This window comes from Tenrec ecaudatus, chromosome 2 (assembly GCF_050624435.1).
Source record: "Tenrec ecaudatus isolate mTenEca1 chromosome 2, mTenEca1.hap1, whole genome shotgun sequence".
In the NCBI taxonomy this organism is placed as follows: Eukaryota; Metazoa; Chordata; class Mammalia; order Afrosoricida; family Tenrecidae; genus Tenrec; species Tenrec ecaudatus.
In genome coordinates, this window is record NC_134531.1 from 157,556,959 (window position 1) to 157,567,182 (window position 10,224).

General features: G+C 52.2%; 1 protein-coding gene across 1 annotated transcript; it reads left to right on the plus strand.

Moving 5' to 3' along the window:
* The first annotated feature begins 601 nt into the window (after window positions 1-601).
* On the plus strand, window positions 602-2,599 carry ADRB2 (adrenoceptor beta 2). The gene has a single exon (XM_075543153.1). It carries the CDS (start codon window positions 794-796, stop codon window positions 2,048-2,050), a length of 1,257 nt encoding a protein of 418 aa, XP_075399268.1. The 5' UTR covers window positions 602-793; the 3' UTR covers window positions 2,051-2,599.
* The last annotated feature ends 7,625 nt before the right edge of the window (window positions 2,600-10,224 follow it).

Genomic DNA, 10,224 nt, shown 5'->3' on the forward strand with positions numbered 1-10,224 from the left:
TCTGCCGCTCTCGGGGTGTGTGCGCGCGCGTCCCTGTCGGTGCGCTGGACGGGTGTGTCTCGGTGTCAGTGGCTGCGGTTCGGAATACGTCTGAGCACGCCTGCCGGGGTGCCAGTGTGACAGTACGTACGGCCCGCGGAGCTCCGTCTTCCTCGGAGGGTGGTGGTGGTGGTGGGGGTGGTGCCCGGGTGCCGCTCTCCGCCTAAGCCCTCCGGGACAGACAGGTGCCAGCCACAGAGGCGCTCCTAGCTCCTGGACTGGCTAGGACGCCCGAGAGCCCCGCTGGAGCCCGCCGAGAGCAGCCGGGACTGCGGACGGTGGGGCGAGCCGGCGGGGAGTGGTGGCCCGCCAGCCCGCCTGCCTACCGGGGAGCCGCAGGGCCCCGCCCGCGCCCGGCCCAGGGGAGGGAGGGAGGGAGGCAGGACCGGGCCGGGGGAGGGAGGGGCGGGAAGGGAGGGAGCCGCGCCCCTCCGGGACTTCCCGCGCGCCATTGGCCGAAAGTTGGCGCACGTCAGGAGGAGGGCAGTTCGCCTCAAGTCCCGAGCACATAACGGGCAGGGCGCACTCCGAGGCGGCTTCTCCGGAGCGCAGGCTGGGACGCACCGGCACGGCGAGCCCCGGGCACCCCGCAAAGCTGAGTGTGCAGGACGCGCCCCACCACACCCACCCCACGGCCGCTGAATGAGGCGTCCAGGCGTCCGCTCGCGGCCCGCAGCGCCCCGCCGGAGGTCCGCCAGCTGAGGCGCAGCCGGCGCGCCTGCAGCCCGTGCGCTCACCTGCCTGCCTGCGCGCCATGGGGCAAGCCGGCAACAGCAGCGACTTCTCGCTGGCGCCCAACGGAAGCCACCAGCCGCAGCACAACGTCACGCAGGCACGGGACGAGGCGTGGGTGGTGGGCATGGGCATCCTCATGTCGCTCATCGTCCTGGCCATCGTGTTCGGTAACGTGCTGGTCATCATGGCCATCGCCAAGTTTGAGCGTCTGCAGACGGTCACCAACTGCTTCATCACCTCGCTGGCCTGTGCAGACTTGGTCATGGGCCTGGCGGTGGTGCCCTTTGGGGCCAGCCACATCCTCATGAAAATGTGGAGTTTTGGCAACTTCTGGTGCGAGTTTTGGACCTCCATAGACGTGTTGTGCGTCACCGCCAGCATCGAGACCCTGTGCGTGATCGCAGTGGATCGCTACTTTGCCATCACGTCCCCCTTCAAGTACCAGAGCCTTCTGACCAAGAATAAGGCCCGGGTGGTCATCCTGCTGGTGTGGATCGTGTCCGGCCTGACCTCCTTTTTGCCCATCCAGATGCACTGGTACCGGGCCACCCACTCGGAAGCCATCAAATGCTATACCAACGAGACCTGCTGTGATTTCTTCACGAACCAAGCCTACGCCATCACCTCCTCCGTGGTGTCCTTCTACTTGCCTCTGGTGGTCATGGTCTTCGTCTACTCCAGGGTCTTCCTAGTAGCCAAAAGGCAGCTCCAGAAGATCGACAAATCGGAGGGCCGCTTCCATGCCCAGAACCTCAGCCAGGTGGAGCAGGACAAGAGGGGCAGGCATGGACAACGCAGGTCCTCCAAGTTCTGCTTGAAGGAACACAAAGCGCTCAAGACGTTGGGCATCATCATGGGCACGTTCACCCTCTGCTGGCTGCCCTTCTTCATTGTCAACATCGTGCACGTGATCCAGGACAACCTCATCTCCAAGGAAGTTTACATGCTCCTAAACTGGGTGGGCTATGTCAACTCGGCCTTCAATCCCCTGATCTACTGCCGGAGCCCCGATTTCCGGATTGCCTTCCAGGAGCTCCTGTGCCTGCGGAAGGCTTCCCTGAAGGACCTGGGAAATGGCTGCTCCAGCAACAGCAACGGCAAGAGCGACCACGCCACCATGCTGAGCGGCTGTCACCTGAGGCAGGAGAGGGAAAATGAACCGCTGGGTGAGGAGCTCCCAGGCACACAGGACTTTGTGAACTGCCAAGGTACCGTGCCTAACGATAGCATTGATTCACGAGGGAGAAACTGTAGAACCAGTGACTCACTGCTCTGACTGGTTTCCTTGTTTGTTTGTTTGTTTTTCTACTCTTTCAGACAACCCCCTCCTCCCCTAAGGAACACTAAACAGCAGACAACACAAGTGTCATAAATGTAGAATACAATTGTATAGAGATGTGCGGGAGGGAGGACATCCTTCTGCCCCCTTTTTTATTATTACTATTATTATTATTTTTTTAAGCTGTAAAAAAGTAAGAGAAAGCGTATTTGAATGATGATTTGTTTCTTGTACAGTTCAGTTCCTCCTTGCAGGGAACCTTTTAAGTTTATGTCCCAAGGCTTCTGTCCCAGAGGGCCCCGTGGGCTATGTTTTGACAACTCGTCTGTGTATCTACCTCATTTGGTCAAGTATTCGGGGTGATATATTGCTGCTGGTAATTTGTATCTGAAGGAGATGCTCCTTCCTGCACCCTTGGACTTGAGGATCTTGGACCCTTTCTGCTGTGAACATGGACTCTCCCCGCTCCTCTTATTTACTCCATAGGGGTGTTGAAGGCAGGGATTTGAGGGGCAGCTTGAGTCGTTTTCCTGAGCAAAGTCTAAAGTTTACAGTAAATAAATGGTTTGACCATGACTTCATTGCACCTGTCTCTCCCAAACCCCTTGACTTGACTGGAGTGTTCTTGCCTCCCGCGCTAGAAACCGCAGGTACCTCTGTGCCATCGCTGCCTAGTGACTTCATGTGGAATGACACCAGAGTGGCATGCACGGACTGCTTAACCCTTTCACCTGTTTTGAAATCTGCCGCTCCAAGTCTGCATGTCTCCTTGCACTTGGGCCCCAAATCAGTGCTGCCTGCTTCTGGCATAGCCCAGCCCAGCCCAGCCCAGCCCAGCCCAGCCCAGCCCACGGTTATTATTCTGCGTTGTTACATCAGAAACAGTGACTCATGCACTCGGAGTTATGGGCATGTATTTTGTCCATCCACGTGCCCCCTCCCGCCCCCTACTACTCCCCTTTCATTTCTTTTTATTTAATAGCTGCTGCTGTTTCTCTCTTGGCCGTGTCTCACACTGGAGAGCTTTGTCCTGTTTCAGGGCTTATCATTTCAAGGGAAGATCTTCCATTGGAAAATCTACTCCAACATAGCCCATCATTCCCTGGAGGGTAAAAATGATCCTAGGAAAGGTGGGAAGCACAGCGCTGACGGACGCCTCCTGACCTGGAAATGGGGTTTTCATTCTTCCCGCTCCTCTTCCACCGCAGCTCCCTTTTCTCCCGACTCCTCTGCCCAAGGTTTCTCCATGGGGGGGCTATCTGTTCTGGGAACTGCCCCCATGCATTATTGGGTATTGAGCAGCATCTCTGGCTTCTAGCCACTAGATGCCATTAGCACCAAGCCACCCAGTTGTGATAAGCAAAAAGGTCTTGAGTCAGAGGCAGATGTCTGAGGGGACGGGGGTGGGGGGTGTCGTGTGGGAAAGTGCCTTGGGTTGAAACCTGTGGAATCAATTTTTAAAATCAAAATACGTTTTAGATTTTTTTTAATTTGCTGATACGGCAGTCTTTATTTTACAGGCCCTCTAAGAGAGATGGCACTATTGTTCCTGGTTGATCACCACTGATATAATCTGAAAACCGAAACAGATTTTGAGATACTGTCCAGTGCCATGACTTTATCTCTCAGAGCCCCAGAGAAAGTTTCCACAGCTGACCCAGTCCGTGACCGCCCTTGGGCCACTGTTCTTTCCCCTCTCTCATGCTGACTTCTGAACTTAACTCTATAGCGGCCTAGACACTGACCAGGAGCCGGGCTGAAGGCTTTGCGTCTGCACAGGATTGTTTGGGAGAGTTTATCAATGGCCTGTGGGCCACTACTGCCTGACCGTGGGGGGAGATTGGAGTACTGTTACGAGGCATATGAAGGAGAGAAAAAAATCACAAAAGTAAACACACACCCCCACCCCATCCTCACCCGTCTCACCTCACCCTCACCTTGTGTTCTATTTTTGCCCGTGTGTCTGAGCCAGGGCTTGGCCCTGGGCTGATGGAGTGGACCGTCCTACTTGGTAATGCGGGCTGGAGAGGATCAGATACAGGGTTCAATGCCATTTTGCTCGATCATGGAGCTGACTCCACTCCTCTCTTCTCCTTTGTCGCAACCAACGTCCCCAAACAGAAAAGCACAGGGTTTCTCTGCTTCCTGTCAGCTCAGGGATGGGGTGTTGGGCCCAGCAGAGCCCGGCACTCTCTGGAAAATGGCAGGCACCCGTGGTTTTAAAGCAGGCCCTGACAGACTGGAGAGTGAGTGCCGGTGGAGCCTGGCGTTCTGCCCTCAGAGAGCTTTCCCACCTGTAGCCATGTTCTTCTCCTCCTGCCGTGAGCCCCGCCTCCCGGGGTGGGCAGCCTCTCCTCCTAGTTTCCACACACCCCATTAGCCACACAGGGTCTCCGACAGGAAGAGCTGACAGAAAGCAGTCGACATCTGAAGAGACAGAAAGTCTGAGAGGGAGGATGACCAACTCAAGGTAAGAAAGCCAAGGCTCTCAGAGTCACAGCTAAAACCAGGCGGCTCGCCTGTCGGCTGGTCGCGTGTCCCCTTGACCAAATCGTCACGGAGCTATCTGTCTTCACCCTCTGCTGGCAGCTTTTGCCGGGGGCCATAACACACCAGATTTAGTTCGTTGGATGTTTTGACTTCTTTTGGGCGCTTTACACAAAATTCAGGGAGAAAACAAATAACCTGAAATGGGGACAAGAGAAAGAATTATCCATTTGACTGGGGTGAGAATCCACTAGGATATCCTCTGGATTCAGGGAAGCTGGGGGAGTCTTAACTCTTTAGGACCTGCTAAGAATTTCAAGTCACTCCAGGTAGAAATTCGCCATTGTCTCGTTTCAGAGAGTTGGAAACGTTCCTGTCACCATTTGTAAGGCCCATGGGGCCTTAAAACAATGTCAAAATTGTATAAATATTCTTTTGTGTAAGGTAGGTCTTCTGTTGTTTGTTATTGTTTTGTTTTTTTCTTAAAGTAGAGGAGTAGCTAGTGAAATTTAAGTTTCAGAACTTCAACTGCAAATATCCATTCCAATTCTCAGCTTAAAGGGATCTCGGCCCTTTTTCGATTCCTGTAAGAGCACGTGCAATACAAGAACTTTGGTCAGCTCCAAAGGCCTTGCCAAGAGAGCGCATCCCAGGCAGACGCCAACCCCTTGGTTTTCCTTTGAGTGTCCACCTCCTTGAGTTTGGCTTTGTTTCTTTTGGGGGTGGGGGAGGGACTGCTGCCTGTGTCCTTCTGTTTGCTGCCTGGTCGGTTACATAAGATTTGTGTTGGAGTCGGCATCGTAAAGGTTTCTTTGCCTGGACAGCAAGTTCCCAGAGTGTGTCAGCTGAGAACTTTATCCTGAGATGCAAGCTGACAGGTGTGTGCAGCGATGGCCCTGGGTGGGCCTCCCAGCTGCAGACCGCAGCGCTATTGAGGGAAGGATGCTAGGGGAAAGGGAGTTGGCGCGGAGGAGCCACGAGGCCTAGAGGGTTTCTCATGGTGAACCTGCTACCCGAGGAGACTTAGACCAGGATCACTGAGGGCGAAGAAGGGTGGCATTGGAGAGTACCCACCAGGGGTAGCACGAGGAGGGCATAGATTTCTGTCCAGGTCTTCTGGAGTGGGATATGAAAAAGAGATGTTTTGTGAAATACTTGCTAGATGTAAGGGATTGCACTAGGTACCTTTTAGGCATGTCATCTTTGCCACCTTGTGAGGCTGTAGCATCATGTAACAAGTGAGGAAACTGAGGTTCAGAAGATTGAGTAGCTTGCTAAACTCAGGCTGGATGCAGGTTCACAACTGAGACCCAGTCTGTGTGACTCCCATGCCCATGAAGCCGAGGCCCCATGCAGACCAGGAAGCAACCTGGGGTCACTGGCAGTTTGTGCCAAAACAAGTGTTAAGAACTGGAAATGCAATCTCTTGTTGAGAGAAGAGGGAGAGGGCTGTGGGTCCGGGCAGGCAGGAATGTTCCAGCCAGAGCATGTGACTGCAGGGCTGCTGGGGACTGGGACAGGAAGCCAATCACTGACGGACCTTTCGGGCTTCTCGGAGTCTCGGCTGTGTCTTTTCTTCAGAGAATCGAGTCCAATGAAAAAAGAGGATATGAAACTCCAAAAGGAACAGACTCCAGTAAGCAGGAGCCCTGGCAGTCTTGCCCCCAAGCAAGCTCGCTCTCAATGACAAAGCAAGGAAATGGACCTTCAGGGCCATTGGCCTGCCCTGGCGACTCTGTAGGCCTGCCCTCTGCTTTGAGCTCGCCCTCTGGGACAGGTGAGATGATTTTCTGATAGCGGGGATCAAGCAGGGTGAACAGTACTTTCCATTGACGGTACAAACTCGACTCAGCTCAGCAACCTGCTAACCCCAACTTCACTGGCAATGCAAATATGATTTGAAGGAGGAATTTTTGAAATACCTAAGAGAACAAACTCCTCAAGGACTTTCAATAAATTGGGAAATCCTGTTGTCTTGTGGATAATAGAAGGCAGGCGGAGGTTAGAAAGCACTAGATTTGGGGTCAGGCAACTGGGGTTCAGGTCTCCACTCGAGTCTTCCTCTATCTCACTCATTGTGTGTTTTCCTGAACAACGAGTCCAGGGATCGTGGTCTCGTGGCTCTCCTTCACTCTCAATCTAAATAGGTATTAATATGGACACTGATTAGAGACAGCAGTTTGTATTTCTGATTTGAAAGGCCATTTCTGGTGTCAATCATGGTGGACTATCCTGGGAGTGTTCAGCCTGCAGAGAGAACAGTAGGACAAAGAGAGATCTGGTGGTGATGGTGGCGGTAGCTGCTGTTTTAGATGCAGTCGGGTTGATGCCAGCTCATTGCAAGCACATGGAGCAGCATGGAATGCCCAGGGGTCTTCATGCCATCAGTGTTACAGAATCAGGCTGCCAGCTCTTTCTCTGGTGGGTGATGAGAACTGCCAACCTCCTGGTTAACAGCCAAGTGCTTACCTGTCTGCACTGCCAGGGCAGTAGATTGCATGATAAATTCTTTGGGCTACTTTGAGGACCACCTAGGAAAAGGAGCATGCCAGTTATTTGCGAATATCAGAGGGCAAACTGAACCTTCTAAGGAGGCAGACCCCAGCTCAGGAGAAGAAAGAGTTTTCTAAGAATGAAATAGTTTGTCTTTGAATGTAGTAAGCCTCCTGTCATTGAAAGCATTCACGAGAAGCCAAAATGAAGCTCAGTACGAATGAACCCAGGGGTTTCCTGCACTGAAAAGAAGGAAGCTAGACTAAGCTCCTTCCAAATCTGTGACTCTATTTCCCTGGAAACAATAGACCTGAATGTCCTTTAAAAGTAGGTAGACTGTTCCCTAATTCCAGCTGGCCTTCCCCCCAATTCCTCTGGACTCGCAGAGGTTTCACTGAATTCCCCAAGGGAAACCTCCCCGGGAAATCAGGATCTCAACGGTCCTTGGCCGTGGGGAGAGATCCAGAAATAGAGCAATAAGGTTAAGCAGTTTTCCAAACTATTAGAACTTTTCATCAACTGCTCTTCCCATGCCTTTTGCAAGTGACCTACTGACTCCCAGAGAGAGACTAAGAGAGCTGCAAGTCCTCTGTGCAAAGACTATTACACCCTTCTCCACCCTTGGCTTCGTAGCACATCCTGCGGTCTTCCCGTCACCCTCACATGGCCCCGATAGGAAGGCGGGAGGTCCCTGGCCAGCACAGAGCACTCAAAGCCCGTGGCCCAAGAGCCTGGAGACCTGGGACCCCTCAAAGCTTAGCCACTCTCTTACTTATCCAGTGCTCCTATATCAGAAATACCACAGGCGGCTGACTTTAAACACACAAACGCATCTTCTCACAGTTGAGGAGGCTAGAGGTCCCAGTGCAGAGTGGCAGCCTTGGGGGAAGGCTTTTTCTCCCTGCCAGCTCATAGTTTAAGGCAGTGGTTCTCAACCTTCCTAATGCCGCGACCCTTTAACACGGTTCCTCATGTTGTGGTGACCCCCCCCCCCACAGCCATAAAATTATTTTCGTTGCTACTTCATCACTGTCATTTTGCTACTGTTATAAATCGGGCGACCCCTGGGAAAGGGTCATTTGATCCCCAAAGGGGTTGCGACTCACAGGTTGAGAACCGCTGATTTAAGAGGAAGCTCTTTGTCCTTTCCTACACACCTGCACAGGTGGGTCCCCCATCCCTTGGAGATCTCCGTGTCTTGGCATTCATCCTCCCTTGGGTCTAGGAGGTTCTCAGCACAGGAGCATGAGTCCTGTGCTTCCTTCTGTCTCCACAATTTTACAAGATCTCAGGAAGTCTTTAGTGCCACACATTTGGCTTCGCTACTTTTATTTCAAAGCACATCTTGATAATTCAAAAGATAATAGCTACCCGTTATAAAACATTCAAAATGTCCTCAACCACACCACGAGATAAATTACACACACTATTATTGCCCCCTAGGAGCACTGGTGCTGTAGCCCTGGACTGCTAGCCACAAGGTCAGCCGTTCGAAACTAGCAGCCCCTCCCCAGGAGAAAGACAAGGCTTCGGGGACAGTTCTACCCCGTCCTGTAGGGTTGTTATGTGTCAGAGTTGACTCGAGGGCGGTGAGTTTGAAGAACTCTTTGGAGGGTTCACTGTGGATTAGGTTGATAGATGCTTCCAGTCTTTGCACTAAGCGTGTCTAGGCCAATGCATATTTGAAATAGAAATACAATTGGATTATTCATATTACTTTGGATTCACTGATAGTGCGTTTACAAAGATCCCTTGAATTGCGTACACGAAGGGGCTTCAGAAAAGTCTGTGGAAATGTTGCCATTATTGTTTCATTCCAGTTTTCCACGAACCTTTTGAAGCCTCCTCGTGTCTTATGCATTTTCTAAGGTATTTCCAAACCAGGTGATCCAGGCCCACCAGTTGAGGTTTCAGCTTCATGATCTAAAACTGCAAACCAAGCAGAAGGGGCCCCCTTTGCAAGTGGATGATAGATTGCTTTGTATGCCCGCTTTCCTGAAAGCAGGCTTTCTGCACATGGGCTCTGCCTCCAGGGCCTTGGAAACTAACTGTTGGTCACTCAGGACAGGGTTCTTTCTGCATTATTAAATACCTCTGGCCTAACCTGCTGATTTCTACTAACATACGTCATATCAGAACATATAATGAACAATATCCACTATTCCAAAAGGACTATCATAGATGTCCCTTCAGACAGAGCACGCCTTATGGACGTGTGAGCAGGTAGCTAGCAGCAGCTCCTGCTTGCTGTGAGCCGGGCACTGTCTTGGGCAGTGTCAATACACGCTCTCATTTACTCTTCCCAGCAACCCTCTGAAACAGTTCTCTTGGGTCTGTCCCTATTGGAGAATGAAGCTGGGGCTCGAAGGGGTCAGCTCAATTGCTAACAGTCACCGCGAGCCCACTGCAGTAGATGCCAAGCACTGGAACCAGAGCCCACGGGCTCCACCACACGGCTAGGCTACTCCCCTCCCCTGCTAAGGAACCAGGGAAGAAAGGAGGAGGAAGGTGTATACAGGGCGATTTCATCTCTTTTTTTCTTAAATCATTGTATTAGGGGCTCATACAACTCTTATCACAGTCCATACATACGTCAATTGTGTCGAGCACATTTGTACATTCATTGCCCTCATCATTCTCAACACATTTGCTCTCCACGTAAGCCCTCGGCATCAGCTCCTCATTCCGCCCCCTCCTTCCCCGCTCCCCCCTCCCTCATGAACCCCTTGATAATTTATAAATTATTATTTTGTCATATCTTTCCCTGTCCTACGTTTCCCTTCACCCACTTTTCTGTTTTCCATGCCCCAGGGAGGAGGTCACATGTAGATCCTTGTAATAGGTTCCCTCTTTCCACCCCACCTTCTCTCCACCCTCCCGGTATCGCCACTCACACCACTGGTCCTGAGGGGTTCATCTGTCCTGGATTCCCTGTTTCCAGTTCCTATCTGCACCAGTGTGCATCCTTTGGTCTAGCTGGATTTGTAAGGTAGAATTGGGGTCATGACAGTGGGGGGAGGAAACATTTAGGAACCAGAGGAAAGCTGCATGTTTCATCGTTGCGACATCGCACCCGGACTGGCTCCTCTGAAGGGGAGATTTTCCATGCATGCATTTCATTTTCCAAGGTTTCTGCACAGAGCAGTCTGATGAACTGCTGGCACTTGGCACAAAGGGCAGGGCCGTGCTAC